At 53.2% G+C, this 22392-nt stretch overlaps 1 protein-coding gene across 2 annotated transcripts in view; it reads right to left on the reverse strand.

The window, feature by feature from the left end:
* SMAD3 (SMAD family member 3) overlaps positions 1-22392 on the reverse strand; it is a 127108-nt gene that overhangs the window by 12729 nt on the left and 91987 nt on the right. For both annotated transcript variants that reach the window (XM_013966776.2, XM_018053606.1), the window contains exons 2-5: positions 14454-14647; positions 14135-14266; positions 12806-12880; positions 9410-9460 (exon numbers count right to left, since the gene is read on the reverse strand). In XM_013966776.2, coding sequence (XP_013822230.2) covers positions 9410-9460; positions 12806-12880; positions 14135-14266; positions 14454-14647 — 452 coding nt within the window. The remainder of the gene's footprint in view (positions 1-9409; positions 9461-12805; positions 12881-14134; positions 14267-14453; positions 14648-22392) is intronic.

A 22392-nucleotide genomic window follows, 5' to 3' on the forward strand; every position in this document is an offset into this window, starting at 1 on the left:
CTCCGTCATTGCTCATCTCAGGGTCCGACCTCCTGGCCAGGGGCCAGGCCCTCATCATTCCTCATTTGCACCAGTGCCTGCCCGCTGACATGGCCCCGTGCTGCCCCCTCCGCACCCCAGTCACCCCTTCCAGCCATGCACTGCTCCCGGAACCACATCCTGCACTCTGCCCCCTCGAATCCCATGTGCTGGACAGTCAGGGAGCTTGCTGCTCTCGATGCTCCATCGCGGGTCACTCACTGTGGCTCTTATTAATACATGTATACATACACACGGACGGTCATTCATGGTGCATCTCTGGGGAGCTGGTGAGAGAGTCCAGGAGGGCTCACTGGACCAAGTCTCAGCCCTGGCCCCCGACCCCTGCTGACTGCCCACCAGGCAACTTCCCAGAGCCCACGAGAACCTCTGCTCAGCTCCCCAAGCTGCTGACAGTATGTAAAGCCCAGGAGAGAAAAACCCAGCAGCAGTTCCAGGTGGGGCCAGGTCTCCCTGCCGGGCAAAGTGGCCCTGACCTCCTTCCAGGGTCAATGTCCATGATCCCATCTAAGGGTGAAAAGAAGGTCAGCACACACAGGAAGAGCTGCAGGCAGGTGACAACCCTGCCCTTGCCACACCCAGGAAGAGTCAGCCGGAGGGTGAGGACATCTAGATCAGGTTTCTCCACCTCAGCACTATGGAGATTCGGGGCTGGGTAACTCTGTGCTTGGGGAGAGAGGGTTCCGGGGGCTCCAGGATGTGTGTGGCACCCTCGGCCTCTAGATGCCAGCAGACCACATCCATCTTGCCCTCCCAGCTGTGACAGTCAGAAGGGCCTTCAGACATTGAGAGAGGTCTTCCAGGGGGCAACATAGCCCCCAGATGACAGCCACTGCCCTAAATGTTTGACCAGGTCATGGAGCCCAAGCTTCAAGCCAGACACAGACCAGCTGTGCGCTGGTGAGCAAAGCGGTTTAGCTCGGAGTTTCAGTGTCCACATCTCCCCCTGGCCACCCGAGTGGAGAATCTTCTTTCTCACCCGGCACTGTTTTTGGATGGACTGAGAGAATTCAAGTGGAGAGCAGGGCACGCATCAGACACTCAATAAATGGTATCAACAGCAATTAGAATAATTTCGGTTGTTCAAACTTGAGAACATCCTGTTCTTGGCCTGACCTCCAACCAAAGGGGGCAAAGTGTCCTTGCCCCTCCTTCTCCTGCCAGGGTGAAGCAAGGGAAGAGGAGGGAAGGCAGGGTGTCCAGGCTACTTAATGGCGAAGGGGGTATGATGGGGGCAGGAGCGGCCACAGCCCGCGGCCAGTACCCTGTAGGCTGGGCTGAGCCATGTCAGCCACATCTGGCTCTGGCGTTTCTCGATGTTTGACATTCCGATGAGATAAGTTATATTCTAAACAATGTGCTCGCTAAAATGTGAGCTATGTTGCTTTGGAAATCTTAAGAAAAACAACCACCACCACCTAAGAAGTCAAAGTGCACTCCAAGCCTTCAAAGTGGCCCGGCAGCGTGTCAGACCTAGAAGGCACTGGGGAAGGGCTGCGGGCCCCGCATCCCAGAGGCAGGCTCTGCTGACTTTGCTGCGCAAACTCAGGGACATGACGTCCCTCTCTGGCCTCAGTGGCCCAGTCTGAACAGTGACTGCAGTGTACTGGAAGCCACTGAGAGCAGACTGTGAAGGTCACGGGTCACCCTGAAGAGGCAGCCGTGACTGATCTGGGCTGGCCTTGGCCTCCCTAGCCAAGTACAGAACAGCTTCCTCGTCCTCAAGTGATAAAGCCAAGTCCAACACCCCCTGGGCTTAGTCCAGGCACACTAAGTCCTGACCCCGCCCACTTGTCAAAAGAAGGGAAGTCAGCAGGGTAACATGGGGCCAGAACGCCATTCTGGTGATGTGTAGGCTTTGAGGTGTCTCAGAAACAGAGAGATTCTGACCCTGGGGTCCTCGCCCAGAGGCTCTCCCAAGCAGATCTGAGCCCTTATCTAAACATCCCTGCAACTCGCAGATGCGCACTACAGAGTGCTGTGGCAAACACAGGCTGCAGGAGCCTGACACATAATTAAGCAGATGGTGGTTTGGGGAGTGGAGCCGCCAGGCCAAGGCCAAGTCTGAAGGCTGCCATTTCAGAGAATGCTGTCTGGACAAGCTGACCCACGTTCAGAAGCAGCACCCTAGCCGCGCACTTACTGTGGTCTCCTAACAGCTGCCAGTAAGCCCGGCCTTTCACCTCTCCCCTCCCATCATCGCTCAGGGCTTCCTGCAGGCAGGGGAGCTGCATGCCTGAGTACGCCCCCTCCGGGGCTCTGCCTTGAATGGCACTTTATTTTCAAACTGCATATCTGCCCTCATTTCTTTTCCAACTAAAGGACTTATCCACACCCTGGTTCAGAACAAGACCAAGTCAGGACCCTGGGAAAGAGAAGACTATAAACAGGCTAACCATCAAATTAGACAGCTACTAAAAGAGCACGCAGGTTGGCTCTGAGCTCCCTAACAGACAAGGCAAAAAGGGGGCATGACATGCGACCTGGCTCTGGTTGGCAAAAAGAAAATTCTTACCAGTTCTGTAGCCTGCCTCTTAAGAAACCTGTATGCAGGTCAGGAAGCAACAGTTAGAACTGGACATGGAACAACAGACTGGTTCCAAATAGGAAAAGGGGTACATCAAGGCTGTATATTGTTACCCTGCTTATTTAACTTACATGCAGAGTACATCATGAGAAACACTGGACTGGAAGAAGCACAAGCTGGAATCGAGATTGCCGGGGAAAAATGTAAATAACCTCAGATATGCAGATGACACCACCCTTATGGCAGGAAGTGAAGAGGAACTAAAAAGCCTCTTGATGAAAGTGAAGAGGAGAGTGAGAAAGTTGGCTTAAAGCTTAACATTCAGAAAACGAAGATCATGGCATCTGGTCCCAACACTTCATGGGAAATAGATGGGGAAACAGTGAAAACAGTGTCAGACTTTATCTTTTTTGGCTCCAAAATCACTGCAGATGGTGACTGCCGCCATGAAATTAAAGGACACTTACTCCTTGGAAGAAAAGTTATGACCAACCTAGACAGCATATTGAAAAGCAGAGACATTACTTTGCCAACAAAGATCTGTTTAGTCAAGGCTATGGTTTTTCCAGTGGTCATGTATGGATGTGAGAGTTGGACTGTGAAGAAAGCTGAGCCCCAAAGAATTGATGCTTTTGAACTGTGGTGTTGGAGAAGACTCTTGAGAGTCCCTTGGACTGCAAGGAGATCCAACCAGTCCATTCTAAAGGAGATCAGCCCTGGGATTTCTTTGGAAGGAATGATGCTGAAGCTGAAACTCCAGTACTTTGGCCACCTCATGTGAAGGGTTGACTCATTGGAAAAGACTCTGATGCTGGGAGGGATTGGGGGCAGGAGGAAAAGGGGACGACAGAGGATGAGATGGCTGGATGGCATCACCGACTCGATGGACATGCGTTTAAGTTAACTCCAAGAGATGGTGATGGACAGGGAGGCCTGGTGGGGTTGCAAAGAGCCAGACACGACTGAATGACTGAACTGAACTGTAGGGTAAATAAAGTTTGTCCTGGGCACTAAATCTTAAAAGAACTCTTCAGTGGGGCCACTTCTCCCCCACAACAGTCAATACAGTCAGCCAACCCACCCTGGATTCAAGAGGGTCGCAATAAATGCAGAAGCAATTTTACATAAGGCTGCTTCTGGGGGTAAAAACTCTGAACATAGCGGCTCACAGGCTCCTCCGGGAGGACAGGGCAGGGTGACCTGCCCCAAGGAAAGCGGTTTCGCTTCCCCAGGCCAAGGGCTCCGCACACCTGGTGTGGCAGCTGACGGCGTGCGCCCAAGGCCTTCCCTCCACACAGCTCTGCTCCCAGTCAGACTGCTGAGTTTGTGCTAATCCTTCTTCCTGTGGCAGAGGTGTTGGAGACGCAGGAACCTCCCGCTCCAGCCGCTCTCAGCCCCCCGCCCTCCCCCCCTGCTGTGGTGAGGGCCAGATTCCTCGAGGGGCAGGGGGCACTTAATTCTCGACTGGCCCCCTGCCAGCCTAACACACTGGCTGGCTCTGGTTCTGAGCCCAATTCCAAGCTGGCATGGACTTTCTGTTTTGTTTAAGGGAAAGAAAACAGAATAAAACCCAGAAGGCTACACTTGGATTAAGGGATGCCTATTAAAAACACGTGCAAGAGATCCAAATCCGGGAAAGGAAAGGGGGGAGGCCCGAGTGGAGCAATTAGCTTTCCGCTATACGTCAAGCGCAGGGAGTGGGTGAGGAACGGGCGTGCCGAAGCAGCGGAGCTGAAGGTCAGAGCACCAGCGCCCGCCTCTGTCTGGGCCCTGCGGAAGGAGACTCCACACCCTAGGCCCCATCTACCTTCCTACTGCCTGAACTGCTCGTCCCCCTCATCTGCTGGGACACGACCTTCATGGCCCAGCTCAGGTGGCTGTGAAAACATTCTCTCACCCCTGGTGTCTGAGCCACCTGCCTACCTAAAGGTCAGGTCCCCGCCGGCCCAGGACAGTCATCCCAGCAGCTGGGCACCAATTCCAACTGGTCTCGGGAAGGATTAGGCAACAAGCCCACTTTTACCCAGAAAGGACCCCTGCTTTATCAACCTAGGACCAGTCTACTGAGACCAAGAACAACGGAAAGTCTCAGAGCTGGACGGGCGCCCGGGAGTCTGACGGTCCAGCCAGCAATTGACTTCCTGCCATGAAGACGTTCGCCTGTGGTGTCCCGAGCTTATGGAAGACGAGAGCTCAACAAGGCCTTGGAAAAGACACCTGGGATCAGGTTTGGGCTGTAAGGGGGGTCCCCTGCCCTCTCTTGAGGGATCAGGGGTCTTCCTGTGACCTTGGCCACCAGGGCCCCTTCTCCCAGCAGGAGAAGAAGGCAGCCTCAATCCAGGGCCCTCTGGGAAACCATCACCTCCTTCAACTCCAGCTCAGTTCCTGCCCTTGGACACCCCCTGGTACCTCACTTCCCCCAGTCAAAGCCTCTCCAGAGATGTCTCACTCTAAAGCAAAGAACAACTTACTCACAGGCAGGATCTGGCTCCTTATCTCTCTCCACCTCCCCCCCAACCCCCATGCATTTGCCCCAATCCTTGACCTAAATCCTTAGGAAATTCCAGGTGACTCATGCAACACAATGTGTAATAACAGGAACCTCACCTGCTCACATCCCTTCCCCGCACAACAAAGCCCTGGGATATCCCTAGAGCCTGCCACTGGCCAGAGGCTGAGCTGGCTCTCAGTCACTCCTGGGGCTCCCCCATGAGGCACCCCAAGTGGCTTCACTGTGGCCAGAGGCTCAATCTTTTGCCTGGAGCAGGAAAGAAATGAAGAAGTAGCCAGATGTCCTATGCCTGCTTTCTTTTTGTATAATAACTTCTTTATGAGAACTAATAGGTGTCCTGAGATGCCCAGATGTCTCTGGGAACTCTCCGTGTGCCAGTCAGCATGCTGCGGTTTGGGACGTGTGGCCGTGAAAGAGAAATGCAGGGGTGGTGGCTGTGTGCTGCCCCAGCCCCGCCTTTATCTGTCTGCAACCCACTGCTGAGGACTGGAGCCCCCTCTCCTCCCCACACCTGCTCTCCAAAGGATGCCCTTGAACCCCCGAGGAGCTCTCTTCTTACGCCTCATTTGGCATCTCCACAGAACCTGCCCACCCCCTGCCCTCAGCACCTCTCTCCCCTCTGACTGTTGGGCCCCATCCTCCACCTGATCCTCGAGCCTCTTCCCGAGGCATGTCTCGTGAGTCCATCCTTGGGGCTCCCTCTCCATCCACTCCCAGGACTTCAGCCAAACCTTTGTCAGTGTTTCCCAGGTGAGGTCTATAGAATGGTCCACGGGATCCTAAGAGCGAGCTGTTTCGACAGCGGCCGGGTCCCTGGGAGGAACGCTGGACCAGCCAGGCCTCCTTTCTGCAGGACTCTCAGAGGCTTTATGCTGCATTTATGCTGCGAGTGCCCTGGGGGCCCGAGCGAGCACGGGACAGGCTTTCCAAACTCACCTGATGACAAAACCATGTCTCTGACCCCACTATGGGCAAGGCCATCACACGTGCTAATGGCTCTGAAGCTGCGCCTCCAGCCGAGGCCTCTCTCCTGGCTGTCCCGCTGCTTCCTGGACTCAGGTGAGCAGAGGCACCTCCCTGTCACCCTCCGTGCCAACCCCCATCCCCCATCTCCTGGGGTCCGGCCGCAGTGACACGGAAGCCTCCGGGTCTTCCCAGTTAAAGCTGGTCAGTAAATGCTGCTGATTCAGGCCCATGGTGCTCGCAGATGCCTTCTCCTGTTCCACTTCTATCTCTAAAGCGTTCATCTCAGCCTCCTCCAGTGCTACAGCTTCCTAAGTGGGTTTTTTGGGAGGGGTGGGGCAGGGATGGTAGCCCCAGCAATTTCTCCTAAGATTTAAATTTCACATAGTGGCCAGATTAATCATTATGAAGCCACCATCAGATAGGCGCCCCAAACTCGAAACCCACAGTCTTGCCTTATCCTGTAGGCAAGGCGGGGCTACAGAAGTGTGGCCTTCTGCGCTCTTTTCTCAGCCCTGCCAGCCCCCTCAGCCTCATCTCCACTGTGCCTCCCACAAGCCAACCCACCACGCTGCCAGCCATCCCCAGACGCCCTTGCATGCCAGTCCTTGCATCGGCAGAGCCCTGCCTTCCAATTCTGCCTGTCCTCAAGGTCCAGCTCACACGGCCACCACACCTCTGAGGTCTCCCCACCAGCATGCTGCGGTTTGGGACGTGTGGCCGTGAAAGAGGAATGCAGGGGTGGTGGCTGTGTGGTGGCTGGTCCTGCCTGGCTCATACAGTTCCCCTGTCCTGTGTGTGCTGGGCACAGTACATCACCGGATACAGACACCGCCAGCCACTCCACCAGACAGCAAACGTTTAAGGGTCTTCAGCTCTGGACCCCCAGCATTGGTATGTACCAGGAACTCAGCAAATGAATGAGTAAATACGGAGAAGACACTGACCACCTGGCATGATGTCCCCACTGGAATGCCACCATTCCCTCCTTTAAGCCCGCAGGGTATTTCACCTGCACCTACCTCTTGTTCTATATAAGAGGTTACTTACAGTCCTGCTTATTTACCCCAACAAGGCCGACAACACTTTGATGTCAAGGTCTGGGGCTCCTCTTTGAATTCCCCTACCTGGGCTGGCATACAGACACCAAGCAGGAAGTGCCGGCAAACGGCTGAGTGAGGAAGAGACAGGCAAGCAGGCAGGGATCCCCGCCAGGGGTGACACGGGACACCAGGACCCTCAATCTGACACTTGTTCCCTCCCTGAGCCGAGTTCTGCTGAGTGAGAAAGGGGAGAGCTGGTCCAGCTGACCGAGCAAGGCAGGGTCCCGCTGCATGTGGGGGCACAACCTCTGGATCCCCAAGGCCTGAGGTCCCCATTTCCCAGCTGTGTGAATGGGACAAATACATTCACCAGTCTGTTCCTTGGCTTCCTGTTCCACAGAATGAAACATTAGAGCAGCAGCACCGTATTCAGTTGTCACAAAGATTCAGCTAGCACGCATGAAGTGCTCTGAACAACACTCAGTAAACAGCGAGCTCTCAAGAAATGCTAACCATTATCATCACCATCCTCTCATCTCCATCCAGCCCTGATGCCAAGGCGATGAGACTGCAGGGTCCTATCGATGGTTTTGAGTGGGCGAAGGCTGGGGTTCAAGGGCTCGTGAACCAGAAAGGAAGCCGGGCCTGTCCACACCCGAGTCTCACCATGAGTCCTTCGTGACTCGTCGGCTGACTCGTGCCCCCATCCACATCTTCCCAGCAGAGGGGCACCCCTCTCTGTCCACCAGGCTTGGAGGCTGTTCCTTCATTTGGAAGAGACAGCCTCAGAATTCCTGACCCTCAGACAAGAGGCTGAGGGACAGGGCTGCAGGCCGGGAGGATCGTGCCAGTCGGGCACTCTGCCTTGGGGCCAAGCTCAAGGACATGCTGTCATCCTGGTCTATACAATCTCAAGGGGAATGCAGAGCAAGCACCCACCCAGGACAACTTTCAGTCTGAACCACAAAGTCAGGCAGTGGGGTTGCCAGGTCAAGCAGCAGCTCATGTCTGTAGACTGAAAGGGCTGCTGTGGTGGGGTCAGAGGGGTCATCCTCCAAAGCGGAAACTGCAGAGTGAAGTTCACAGTCACGGCCTTCAGGTTAACGTGAGCTTCCAGCCTTCAGCGTTTATGTTTAATAACTCCATCAGTCCTTTCACATTGTAAAATAATACCATGGTGTATGTTCCCAAAGATGCTAAAACAGACCCCCCAGTCACATTTCACACTGCCCACTTGTCAGCCTGTATTAAAGGGTTTTTAAGCAGCTCCCACATTCCAAATGATGACTCTTCATCTGATGCTATCAGTCAAGGACTGGGAACAACTGGGAACAGAAGCCAGGCCAATCCACTCTGATTCACCAAGTTTGGATATTAGTTCCTCCTTTCCCTGAGCCACAAGTCAAGTCCCAGCAATACAGGCCAGAACAAAACCAAACTCACATTTTTCTAAAGCTACCCCACCAACTCAGAAAAAAAATCCCCCTAAATGAGAACTGAACAAATATTTCATTTGTTCTGAGCCCTCTGGCAGGCCCCACACTGAAGCCAAAAGATGCTCCTGGATTAGAGAAGCAAATCTCCCAGAAATCAAACATCTGAGGGAAGGTTGTGGAAATGATGGCCCAGCCGCTCCAAAACATCATGAGATAATGCAAGATGATCAATGAGACATCTAAGCATGGAACTGTGTTTACAAAATAACAGAAGATAGAGGGGAAAACTGAATATGAAGTATTATCTCAAAGGCAAAGCACAAATATATGTGCTTGATCCAAAGACATCAGAGGACCAAGATAAAACAGACACATTTGTGTTAGGGTGGAGGGATTATGGGTAACTTCGTATTTTTTTTTTTTAATTCCTTATATGGTACTCTTTTAAATAAAAATGACATCACTGTCAGATGAGGTGCTCAGATGAAATCCAAGTAAGTGCATCTGAAACAAGTCCCCGAAAGCTGGGGGCTGTAGTCTGCAGCGCTGCCCATGGCTTCGCATCAAACCACACACGGATGCTCGCCGACCACAGACCCTTGTGTTTCTAGAGCACAAGGTTCAGGGGATTTTCCTTCACTAATGCCTAACCGCCTCCCCGGGGAAACACACGCCTGGCCCACAGCTGCTTTTCCTGCCACCGCTCTTCTCAGGCTTCCCATCCTGTGGGTGACCCCAGAAGCTATGTAAGCAGAAACCTGATGGGTTGTGCTGGGTGGGTGGTGGGGGGCGGGGGGAGCCTCACCTTCAGGGCCTCCTTCCCACACCAAGCACCAGCCAGGGCTACAGCTAAAGGGGGTTCAAATCATACAGACAAGGAGCTACTTACCCAAGTTATTGTGTGCTGGGGACATCGGATTCGGGGAGAGGTTTGGAGAACCTGCGAGGTAAGACACGGCTGTGAGACTTCAGAAAAGACTGTTGGCCTGGGAGCCAGATGACAGGATGTGGACATCACAGTGGGGCGGGGAGAAAACCCTGGGCTGAGCCTCCACGGCCCAGGAGAAGGCCGAACCTCCTATCCCCTTGCCTGTGCGCTCCCTTCCCCGGGTCCCAGCTTCTTTATCTGTGCAACCAATAGATGAGAGGATGACCTCGGAGTCTCTTCCACAACTAGAGGGTTTGATGCATCTAACCAAGCCTGCAGCATGCGGCTGCTGCGGTCCCAGCCTGCACACACAGATCCCACACTGACACGCCCCATTAACTGAGCCCCGCAGAGGGACAAAAGGAGCAGGAAAAACCCTCTCCCCAGCTGATCCAGGCCCCCAGCAGCGCCCAGACCCCTCTCTGCTCTCAGAGCTCAGGATCTGCAAATACCAATGCAGGCATCCCCAGGTTTCAGGAAACTCACCAAGCTGCCTCAGACACCCCACAACTCAGCAACCAGACTGACATTTTATGTAAAACATGATGCTACACATGGGAAGAAGTCCCAACTACCCAATTCTTCCTAGTCTATTATCTTTACTCATTACTCCCCGTGGGTGGGTAGGTAGGGAGCACACAGTATCAGCCTTCAGAAAACCAAGCTATCGCTTTTCCAAAAAGCAACACAGGGCTGGTCCCTCCATCGTCCCTGCACCAATGGGGCTCCAGCTCCAGAGAGTTGTTTGTTTACTGACTGACAGTCCTTTGCACCCGGATCTACTCCCTGAAATCTCCAGTCCTCACCACTGGGCCTTCAGCTTAGGCTGCCTTGAGCTGTGAGCGGGGGTCTGCTCCTGCCCCTCAACTCAGCTGTGACCTCCCTGAGGACCAAGGGGGAACCATGGGTTTCTGTCTCACCCCTCGCACCCAGTCTTCTGGGGGATGTGGGAAAGTCACAGAAAAAGCACAGCTTTCAAATCTTCCATGGTATCTGGATATCGCACCACGTAGCCATAGGTCTTTGGCAAAGTGGTTCAAACACTTTGAGCTTCGATTTTTTTCCCCTCAGGTATAAAATGGGAATGACACCATCTACTGTGTGATGTGTAGAAATGAAGCGGAATGGTGCACACAAATATGCCTCCACCACGGCTTGTACACAGGAGGTGCTTAGTAAGCGCTGGTCTCCTGTTTCAGGCTGGTCCAAGTCATGCAGACCCAGGAAGTGGGACCTTCTCTCTGGTCTAAACAGACATGCACACATATCTGGGGAGACACAGGGCTGGACAGGGAGAGCCTTGGGCCCCAACTGAGATGCTCCTCCCGTCTGCTGGCAGGGAAGTCAAGCCCATGAGCAACTGGACTGGTTTGAGTGAAGAGCAGAGAATAAACAGGAGACCCCACCCACCCACCCACGGGCTGGCTGGGGTTCACAAAGCCCAGGGCTGATATTCAATAAGCATTCATGTCCACAACAGGGTCCTACAGGTACACTATGGGAGGAGACGAGGAAGGGAGGACAGAGAAAGGAAGGGGAAGACACAAGAGTTGAGAGGGTGAAAAGGCGGCTGCTTGCCCCATATGAGACCTTCTCCTCTGGTCTGTTTGCACAGGCAGACTTGGTATCACTGTGCTTTGCAGATGCTACTTTGTTTTTTTACAACCCTAAGGTTTGTGGCAATGCTGCATCCAGCCAACACACTGGCACCATTTTTCCAACAGCATTCATCGGCTTCATGTCTTTTGTCCCCTTCTGAAAATTCTCACAATGTTTCTAATTTTTTAATCATAATTATATTTTTGATGGCGATCTGTGATCTTTGATAGTTACTACTGCAAAAAAGATTTTGACTCATTGAAGGTTCAAATCATGGTTAACATTGCTGGGCTATCAAGTATTTTTTAATTAAAGGTGTGTACACTACTTTTTTGGACATAATGCTATTGGCCACTTAACAGACCAAGACAGTGTAAACATAACTTTTACACGTACTGGGGAACAAAAAATTTGTGTGACTTGCTTTATGGTGGTTATCTGGATGTCAAACCACAGTGTATCGAAGGTTTGCCTGTAATCCTTCCATAAACCTGAAGAGTAGCGAGGAGGGAAGCAGGAGAAGAACACAGCATCTGCAGAGGTGCTGTCAGGGGGCTGGTTTCCCACGCCAGCGTTTAAAGCTGCGAGCTTACGGCAGGCGCTTGGCATCAAACACAGGTCTCCAGTGCATTCTGACTAGGTTCACACCGTCATCCACTCATCAGCGGTATGTGGAGGCATGGGACACGATGCCCAGGCTATATATCAAGTGACCACGTTTACAGTAAGCATGCATGTCCCCTGCATCCTTCTTTCGGGAACTGCACTCTCTTCTGGGCTATGTGCAGGGCAGGTGGCCCCACCACATCGGACGGCTCTGCGTACCCAAGGCATGCCTGCCATCGTCGGAAGGGAACATCTGCTTGGCTCCCTCCTCCTCACCCAACCACATGCAACCCCATGCACATGCGATGTGGCAGCTGGGGTTCAATTCCAGAAGCTGCTGGTCTGAGGCCAATTTGGTCCCAGAACAAATGAAGCGGGAACATCTGGAGATGTGGCTGGAGATGGCTGGGCTGGGTGCCTCACGGCAGGAACACACAGATCACATTTGGGCATCACACAAAAATAGATGCTTCGGGGCCTTGCAAAGGTCTCGCCTCTGTTCCAGCACTCCTGAGCTGTTTCAGGTGATGAAGCCCACCCTCCATCACACTGCCAGCAGCTTCTCATCTGCTTTCTGCAGGGGCTCCATGTCAGCCTCTGGCTACACCTGAAGCTTTGAATGACTGGCCCTCCTGTCTCTGGAGGAGGATGCTCTAGCCACACAGAGCTCTCACCCACTCCAGAACTCACCAGCTCTCCTCCCCACAGCCCCTCATGACTCTGCCTGGCACACTGGTCGGCCTGTTCTGGCAGCCTGGCCAAGCCCTATATACCTCCAAGACTCAATGCAGGAAAAACCTGCACCGCAAGTTACTGCTCAGTCCCCCAGCACTTTGTCCCAGGCTGGCTGGCACGACCCTGTTCTGTGCCACATAGCAGCTTCCCTCAGGGCAGGCATACAGGAGACAGCACGGTGACTGCGGGCTGTCTTGTTGGTCTCCCCCACACACCATGAGCCACTCAGGCTCCTCCTCTATCCCAGATCTGGGCCCATAGTGATTGCTCAGTAAATACTGGATGGAAGGACAGAGAGAAGGATGGAGAGAGAAAGTGCGGAGAAGGGAATACAGAGAGCGAGATGGAGGAACAGAGGGAAGGATGGGGAAGGGCAAGCACTCAGGACTAGGAGCAGAGACTCCACAAGACTCTGACCTGCATCCATGCTGTGGTTCATCTGGTGGTCACTGGTCTCTCCATCTTCACTCAGGTAGCCTGGGGGTGGGGTTTCTGGAATTGGAAGGAAGGTGGTTCATTACATGGCCTCTCTGGTTTGGCTCTTGAGCCGCCCTTTGCAAACTCACAGATTCACACCACTACGCCGGGGGCGGGAGCTGAAGGACTCTGGGCCTCGGACCCCTGGCTCCCGCTGTCCTTGTGCACTCATCCTCCCTTGTTCCCACCTGAATCACTCTGAACTTTGTTCACACTGTCTGACTCCCCATCTGAAGTGCCTATTTCTACAGCCTCTGTGGCACTAAACTTCTCCCCATCCCTCAAGACCAGGTTTAAGCCCACTCCACTCCACCCCTCTACCCCGGCAGTGGACTCACCTGTCTCTGAGGGCAACTGCCTCAAAACACCCTCTGGCTCTACCACCTACCCCCGTACCATGATCTGCGGCTCCTGAGGGGACGTCTCACGTGGGATGCAAACTGCATGAGAGCAGACTGCCATGCATTCCTCTCACTGAGCCCCAGGCCCTGACTGACGTCTCTGCTTTGCTGAACAAACAGAGTAGGCAACCCACCCCCCAGGGACCAGAGCCACCTGTGACGGATGAAAGACCGGGGCTATAAAGCAGGTCCTTCCTTAACGCTCTGACCCATGCACACAGCCCACAGTCAACCTCAGCACGGGGAGCTCTCTCGAGGCCAAAGGCTAGTCCAAACTAGATGGCTCCGAAAGGAACACGGCCCACCTCTGCCCCAGCTACCCAAGTGCAGGGTCTGGCCAAGCACTGCCAAGCAGTTTTCCTGGACTCCTGGAGTTCTGGTGATTCACACATTATTTGCATGTAAATGACGGGCTTCTAAAAACATTTACACTCTGACAGCAGAGCCCACTTCTCCCTTTAGAGTAAAACCTCCCACCCGGGTTGGAACCCTCCCAGGGCTTACTTACAGGGCCTGTTCTCCACACGCTGCCCAGCCCTTGGCCCCAGCTCGGCCCACTGCCTCTGCAGCCCCCAGACCTTCGGGTTCGGGGATCCTGCCTGAACTCCAGCCCCGGGGCGGGGAGGGTGGTGAGAGAAACACAGCCTTGCTATTTCCGCTTCCAAAATAAATGACTGCACCGAGGCCGAGGCCGGGCGGAAGGGTCACGCCGCTGCTCCTCCATGCCAAGAAAAGCATCATTAGTGAGCGGGGAGCCAAGGCCACGGGTCCTCTCCCCACAGGGACGCGGGTCTGAGTCAGGGGCCTCGGGCCAGCGGGTGTGCGGAGAAGGGGTGACGGGGCCGGCCTGCTGCTCGTGGGTGCCTACCTGGAATATTGCTCTGGGGCTCAATGCCGGCAGGGAAGTTAGTGTTTTCGGGGATGGAATGGCTGTAGTCGTCCAGCGGGGGGAACTCGGCCGGGATCTCTGTGTGGCGGGGCACCAACACAGGCGGTAGAACTGTGCAGAGGAGACAGAGCGGAGGAGGGTCAGGGCGGATGCCAGGCTGGACCTAGGCCCCAGTACCCCCAAATGCACCAGAGGCCCGCCCTCAGGAAGAAGCGGGGGAGGGCGTCGGGAGGGGGAGAGGAAGAGGCAGAGGAGAAGGGTGCCCGGTAGACACCTGCGGACCCCATAGAGGCCGTACCTGGGGTCTCTACCCTCTGATAGTGGTAGGGATTCACGCACACCTCGTCCTTTTTCATGTTGAAGGCGAACTCACACAGCTCCATGGCCCGCAGCTCGTGGTGGCTGTGCAGGTCGGGCCATCGCCACAGGCGGCAGTAGATGACATGGGGGAGCCCCTTCCGGTGGGACACCTGCAGCCGGCCATCCAGGGACCTGCCAGGATGGACGGGAGGAGCAGAAACCGACAGTGAGGGGATCTGGCCTGCCTCTGCCCCAAGTCCAGCCCGCCGAGCTCCTGGGAGCCTGGCAGAGACTCAGAAAGCTCCCCCCACAACCAGCACTTGTCCGGCTCGCAGGCAAAGGGCCTGCAAATCAGAGAAGCTCTGGGCGTGCTGGAAGGGGTCCAGGAGAAGAACAGAGGCCCACCCAGCAGGCCAAAGGCTCCCAGGCCGGCAGAGCAGACCCCGGAGCCACCCGGCTGCGGGATGACTACCCTCCCCAACCTTGAAGGGAACGCCACTGAACTGTGCTCTGCAAAGACCAGGCGAAGCGGAGGTGGGCAGAGGGGCCAGGGCTGAGCTAGAAGATGGGAGCTCTTCAGGAGCCGACATGAGGACCACAGTGATGCCGCCGAGGAGGATGACAGCACGCAGCCCGTCCCCAGCGTCTCTCCAGGCTCACCCAGTTCCCTCCTCATACACAGGAAAACAAGGGGGAAAATCCCTGTTTCAGCTGGGGTCGATGAGGTGGGGAGCGAGGGAGGGACATGAAAGGGAACTTTAACTGGTCAGGCCCTACACAGCAGGCCTCTCAGGAGCCCCTTTCTGTGTGCGGGCTTCTTGCCGGTGGCCCAGGCGCCCCGTCCACGGCTCTCCCCTAGCTCAGAGCTCAGGCCTACAAGGTCGTGTGTGAGCAGAGCTGCGACCCCACTCCAGGCCTGGTTCTGCCTCAGTCCCCGGCCCAGCTCGGCCCAACCCACCACCCACGGCAGTGTCCTGTCCCTGTGCAAGCCATGTCTTCTGTGGTGACTTGGCCTCTGAGCAGCTGACCTGGTGCCCACCGCATCCCCCCGTCCAGGCTACAAAACGTGGTCCTTGATGGACCAGTGGCATGTGTCCATGGGAGCTCTTCTAAAAGGCAAAACCAGAAAGCCTACCCCAACCCATTATATCAGAATCTTCCTCTAAAATCCCCGGGTCATCAGCCCGAAGGAAAGCTGGAGCAGTGCCATAGGCCATGACGATTGGGGAGCTCAAATGGCAGGAGCACCATCAGCCAAGAGACAGGGGGCTTCTGAAAAGATGCGAGACTTCAGGGACAACCAGGATTAGACGGGTGAGGAGAGTCCATACACACAGAATTCTTTATCAAGGGATTTCCCTGGTGGTCCAGTGGCTAAGACTCCATGCTTGCAATGCAGGGGGCCTGAGTTCAGTCCCTGGTTGGGGAACTAGATCCCGCATGCCATCAACTCAAGGTCCTGCATGCCACAACTAAGAGCTGGTGCAGCCAAATTACAAAGAAGAAGAAGGAAAAAAAAAAACGAATGCTTTATCTAACGAGTATTTCACGAGCTCCTACTTTGTGCGGCACGAGGGATACAGCAGTGAGGGAAAGAGAGGAAAAGAGGCCACAGAGCGGTCCCGGCTTCCATGAGCTTCCAAGGGCAAGGCCAATGTTAACCTACTAATCAGGTCAGCGACGACAAGCGAAGAGCAGGGAGCCGCGAGCGTATGTGACCCTGGGGACGATGCCTCACTGAAGGGCGAGACAGGGCAGCTCTGAGGGCATGGTGGTTGACCAGAAAGCCTAAAAGGCAAGTAAGCAGACAAAGGGGGCTGAGAGGAGGACATTCCGGGGAGAGAGCGAGCATGTGCTAAGGTTCTGAGAAGGCGGAAAGCACGAGGAGGGAGACCAGATGGAGGCCAGAGTGCCAGAGAGGGAGGCTGGGGCGCAGGAAGGGCTGCCTCCACAGGGTCTCAGACTCTGGTTCTGCCTTCTTCCTAAGAGCCACAGGAACCCTCTGAGGTGTGTAAGTGGGAAGAGTGTGTGTGTGCATGTGTGTATGAAATTCTGGCTGTGGGACAAGCAGACTGGAGGCAGTGGTGGTGGAAGGGTCAAGAGCGGATGAGACGGGGAATTCTCTGGTGGCCCAGTGGTTAGACGACTCCCTGCTTTCACTGCCGAGAGCCTAGGTTTGATGCCTGGTTGGGGAACTAAGATCCCATAAGCCAAGTTGCATGCCCCTCAGCACAAGAAAAGAGTGGATGCTGATGGATGCTCTTACAGATAGAGAGAGGCCCCCAAAGGCAGTACTGCCCTCCCTACAAGAAGGCTCATCCTTGGACCCCACTGGTCAGTGGGCAGGACGTTTCTGATGGCTGGGCAGGGCTGGTGGAGAGGCATTTAAAGCTCTCTCTCCCTGCCCCCATTCGACTGAGGGTACCTGTTTTCCTGAATGAATGGAATTTATGGACACTGTGAGGGAGGGGCCTGCCAGATGCCACCAGAAGTACCAACCAAAGAGACAGAAACAGGAATCCAGGCAAACTCTCTGAGTCACTGGCCCAGGGGGAAGGAGGGACAGAGGTCAGAGCCGGGCTATGGCACAGGGGCTGCAGGGGAGCTGCTGACTAAGGGCAACTCCAAGGGTGTAATTACCTCCCTCCTGCGGGGCCCCACACCAAGGAACCCCAACAGCCCCAAAACAGTAATTAGCAGGCAGAACGAGAGAAGACAGCCTGGGACTCGCCCCTGAGACGCGGAAGGCAGACGGCCAGATGTGGAGTCATGAGACCCGGGGTCAAGACGAGGCTCTACTCTTCCGCCTGTGAGGCCCTGGGCAAGTCTTGAGGTCTCTGGGCCCCTCAGTAACCTCATCTGTAAAATGGGAACATTCTCCCCCAACTGCTGCACTTGACCTCACGCAATTTTCAGTATCCACTCAAAAGTGCTTTCTGGGGGCTTCCCTGGTGGCTCAATGGTGAAGAATCTGCCTGCCAATGCAGGAGACACAGGTTGACCCCTGATCTGGGAAGATCCCACGTGCCACAGAGAAACTAAGTCTGTGCATCACAGCTATTGACCCTGTGCTCTGGAGCCCGGGAACCACAGCTGCTGAGCCTGTCCACCCCAACAACTGAAGCCTACACGCCCTACAGCCCATACTCTGCAACAAGAGAAGCCACTGGAATGTGACGCCCACAGTTCAGAGCGGCCCCTGCTCACCATAACTAGCAAAAGCCCACATCCAACAACGAAGATCTAGCACCGCCAAAAATAAATAAATAAAATTATTTTTTAAAAAGTCCTTGGTGAAGTACCAACCAATGAGTGTTATTCTTCCACACCACGACGGACCCTCTCCAAAGTCAGCCCTGGATAAGTGAGGTGAGCTGTGGGGCTGAGGGGGAGAAAAAGGGGGAGTGGGAGGTGACTGGTGGGGACAGAGAAGGACTTAGCTGTTCCTATTGTCTTGAAAAGCCACTGTGTGCCCACAGACAGGGACGTGGCCACACTCCCTCTTCAGTGTTTGCCAAAATCCCCCGAAGAGAGACAGCTGAACACCTGAAGTAGCCTCCACATGGAGAGTCCTTGGAGAGATGCTCAGACTAGCAGGAAGGAGTGAGGCTGTGCACGGAGTCCCCCTTCCCCACCCAGTTGATAGAAGGCGCTTTTTAAATGCAGCACTATTTATAATCGCCAGGACATGGAAGCAAGCAAAACGTCCATTGATGGAGGAGGACCGGACAAAGAAGACATGGTGTTTATATACAACAGAGTATTACTCAGCCATAAAAAAGAACAAAATAGTGCCATTTACAGTGGCATGGATGAGCCTCGAGATGGTCATATTGAATGAAGTAAGTCAGACACAGAAAGACAAATATTCTATGATACCACTTACACATGGAATCGTAAAAAATGATACAAAAAACCCATTTACAAAACAGAAATTAAAAAAATAGTAATACAGGGCAGGAAGAGGGTGATGGTGGACAACAGAAGAGAAGGGTCCCCCTTTCCAGGGGACGGACAACCTGAGGGAGCGAGCAGAAGGCCACGTTCCCACCAGCCATGCACGGGGCCTGGGCCTCAGCAGGGAAGGCGGGGACAGGAAACTCTGGGCACTCCTGGCGCAGAGGGGTGCCTACACGCCACCCTAATAGCCTAACCCCCAGGACCCCTAACAGCCGAACCAGAGACCCAGAGTGACCCAGGGCCCCACACCTGCTCGGGGGCCTGCAAGGGAGAGAAGGGCGCAGAGTGGGCAGAAATGGGAGGCCGTGGACGCACAAGGCCTGCACATGCTATGTGAGGGTGCAGCCCTCATGGGTTTGGGTAGTGGATGGTGGGGAAGGAGAGTCAAGGACGGCAGAAGGCACATCACACTGGCAGGCAGAGACCTCAGCGTCCTGACTCTGGGTCACATGGGTTTTTTTCTCAGGGCCTAAGGATCCTGGCTGTCTACCTGCAGATAAAGCTCCAAACATAATGGGAGGAGCGAGGAGAAGGGGATGGTGATGGGGGAGGGGCGGCGTGAGACTGGGAAGGTGAGGTGGGGGAGGGGGAGGGGACAAGGGATAGAGGATGGCAGGGAGGTGGAGGAGAGAGAGGAGGCAAGTGGTGGAGGGTGGGAAGGAGAGGGATGGAGGAAGGGGAGGGGAGGAAGAGAAGGGGGGAGGGTAGGAGGGGAGGGGAGGAGGGGCAGGGGTGGGAGAGACTAGGAAAGTCTTTGGTCAAATACAACAAACTGGATGGATGCATTTCTCTCTGTCCTGCCCAAGACAATGAGTAGAAGAGCAGATCAGACAAAACTGGAAAGCAGCTGGCCAAATGGGAACAGACTGAGCAGAGTGACGTGAGCTGAGACCAAGCGTCATCAGAGGAAGCCAACAGAAGTGATTCCCATGGGGCCTCAAAACCTGGGAAGACTCAGGAGTTGGAGGCACCACACACATGTCAAGACTCGGCTGAGAATAGGAAGATGGAGCTAAAGTCTGCAGAAGAGGCCAGCAGGTCCCAGCTCCTTCCCTGCCAACCTCCCCAGGCCTGCCAGAGACAGGTCTGCTCTCTGTGGAAAATGATCCAGGGAGCAGGGCTCTGGATGGGGTCACAGGGCACAGCTGGGGGTGAAGTCAGACGAGGGTTAGGAGCAGGATTTCGTGAAGGCTCCCTTGTTCACCAGGCACCCAGGACACTAACAGTGAGGCCCGTGCCCCCACTCCCACCTGTAGAGGAATTAAACAGCTCAGCCCAGGAGAAAAGGCCTGCAACACTGACATCTGGGGATCACCCAACAAAACGACCCAGTTCCCAAAAGCCTGCCCTGCAGGGAAGCCCATTTGCCAACAGGCCCCTCCCATCGCCATACACCAGCAGGCACTCAGCTTTTCAGGGCCACACTCTCTATTAGAGACGCACATCCGGAATCCCCACAGAGACAGACTTAGTAGGGAAGAAAAAAAGAAGTCTGAGACAATGTAGGGAGCAGAAAAAAACTTCCAAACAGAATGAAACAGAACAAAAACTACTCTCAGGGAGACAAGTCACAGGAATCCTAAAACAGGAACATTTGCAAACTATTGAAAAACATTCCTGGAAATAAAAAATAAGAACATTAATTAGAAAATCAAGAGAGACTGAGGTTTTCACTGACTTCCTGAGTTTTTAAACTACACACATGAATTATTTCAACGGTACAATTTTTTTTTAAACCAAGGAAGGTACAATAATCAAGGTACAGATCAATGGACACTCACAGAGTCCAGAAACAGCCACATAGATATGATCCACTGGTTTCTGAAAAAGGTCCAAAGATAATTTAGTAGAGAAATAAGAGACCATTTTCAACAAATGGTGCTAGAACAACTGGATGGCCATATGCGAGGAAAATAAGATGCAATCTACACCTTGTACCTTATACAGAAATTAACTAAGGTGGGTCATAATATAAAGCTTTAAACTATGCAACTTCTGGAAGAAGACAGAGGACAGCATCTTTGTGGCCTTGGGATGGGCAAAGACACTACATCAGAAACATATTCCAACTTTTTTTAAAGTTGACGAACTGGACACCATCAAAGCCTAAGCCTCTGGTCTTTGAAAAGACCCTGTTAAGAGAATAAAAAAGACAATCCACAAATTAGGAGAAAATATTTGCAAAGAATAAATTTGATGGGGCTTCCTTTGTAGCTCAGTCGGTGAAGAATCTGCTTGCAATGTAGGAGACCCCAGTTCAATTCCTGGGTCAGGAAGATCCCCTGGAGAAGGAAACGGTGACACATTCCAGTATTCCTGCCTGGGAAATCCCATGGACAGAGGAACCTGGTGGGCTATAGTCCATGAAGTTGCAAGAGTCAGACACAACTTAGTGACTAAACCACCAACATATTTGATAAAAGACCTATTTCCAAAACACATAAAGAACTCTGAAAACTCACTAATAAGAAAACAAACAACCCAATGATTAAAAAACAAAACAGGTAAGTGACTGGAACAGACACTACCCAAAAAGATATAAATGTGGCAAAAAAAAAAAAGGAGGATGAAAAGATGCCTGACATCACTAGTCATTAGAGAAGTCCAAACTAAAACAGTGAGATGCCACTCCATCATTACTGAAACAGCTGCTACTGAAAAGACTGCCACGTCCTGGCGGGGATGTGGAGCAAATGAAACTTCTTATGTTGCTGGTGGGAATGCAAAATGGTACAACTACTGCGAAAAACAGCTTAGAAATTTCATAAAAGTTCAAAATATAAACCCACCATATGATCCACCCGGTCCACTCCGAAGCCTTACCCGAGAGCAGCAAAGGCGTCTGTCCACACAAACACGTGTGCCCGAGTGTTCATCCCAGCTGTATTATTAGGGCCCCAAACTGGAGAGGACCCAGTGCTTCTCAACAAGTGAATGAACAAACAAACTGAAAGAGCCATATGAAAAGTCCAGCAACAAAAAACGATGAACCATTGATACGAACAACATGGATGAATAGAAGGACAATCATTCTCAGTCAAAGAAGGCAGGCGTGATTCTGTTTGTATAATATCATATACAGTAAAGTCAAGGGACAGTGCCACCTTACATGTGCATGACAGCAAGCAGACCCGCGGTTGCCCCAGGATGGCGGTTGGAGGGGGATGGGATAGGGAGCTTATTAAGGAATAAAGGTGATGGTTGGTACCATGATTCCTGGAGGTAGTTTTTTTTTTTTAATTGAAGGGTAATTGCTTTATAGAATTTTATTGTTTTCTGTCAAACCTCAACTTGAATCAGCTATAGCTATACATATATCCCCTCCCTTTTGAACTTCCCTCCCATCTCCCTGCCCAGCCCACCCCTCTAGGTTGATACAGAGCCCCTGTTCCAGTTTCCTGAGCAATACAGCAAATTCCCATTGGCTATCTATTTTACATATGGTAATGTAAGTTTCCAGGTTACTCTTTCCACACATCTCACGCTCTCCTCCCCTCTCCCCAAGTCCATAAGTCTGTTCTCTATGTCTGTTTCTCCACTGCTGCCCTGTAAATAAATTCTTCAGTACCATTTTTCTAGATTCCGTATATGTGTGTTAGAATACGATATTTATCTTTCTCTTTCTGACTCACTTCACTCTGTGTAATAGGTTCTAGGATCATGCACCTCATCAGAATTGACTCAAATGCGTTCCTTTTTATGGCTGAGTAATGTGAGTTTGAGTGAACTCCAGGAGATGGTGATGGACAGGGAGGCCTGGCGTGTTGCGATTCATGGGGTTACAAAGAGTCGGAGATGACTGAGCGGCTGAACTGAACTGAATATCCATTGTGCATATGTACCACAACTTCTTTATCCATCTGTTGATGGGCATCTAGGTTGCTTCCACGTTCTAGCTATTGTAAATAGTGCTGCAATGACCAATGGGATATGTGTATCTTTTTCAATTTTGGTTTCCTCAGCGTATATGCCTAGGA

Source organism: Capra hircus, chromosome 10, assembly GCF_001704415.2.
Source record: "Capra hircus breed San Clemente chromosome 10, ASM170441v1, whole genome shotgun sequence".
Taxonomy (NCBI): Eukaryota; Metazoa; Chordata; class Mammalia; order Artiodactyla; family Bovidae; genus Capra; species Capra hircus.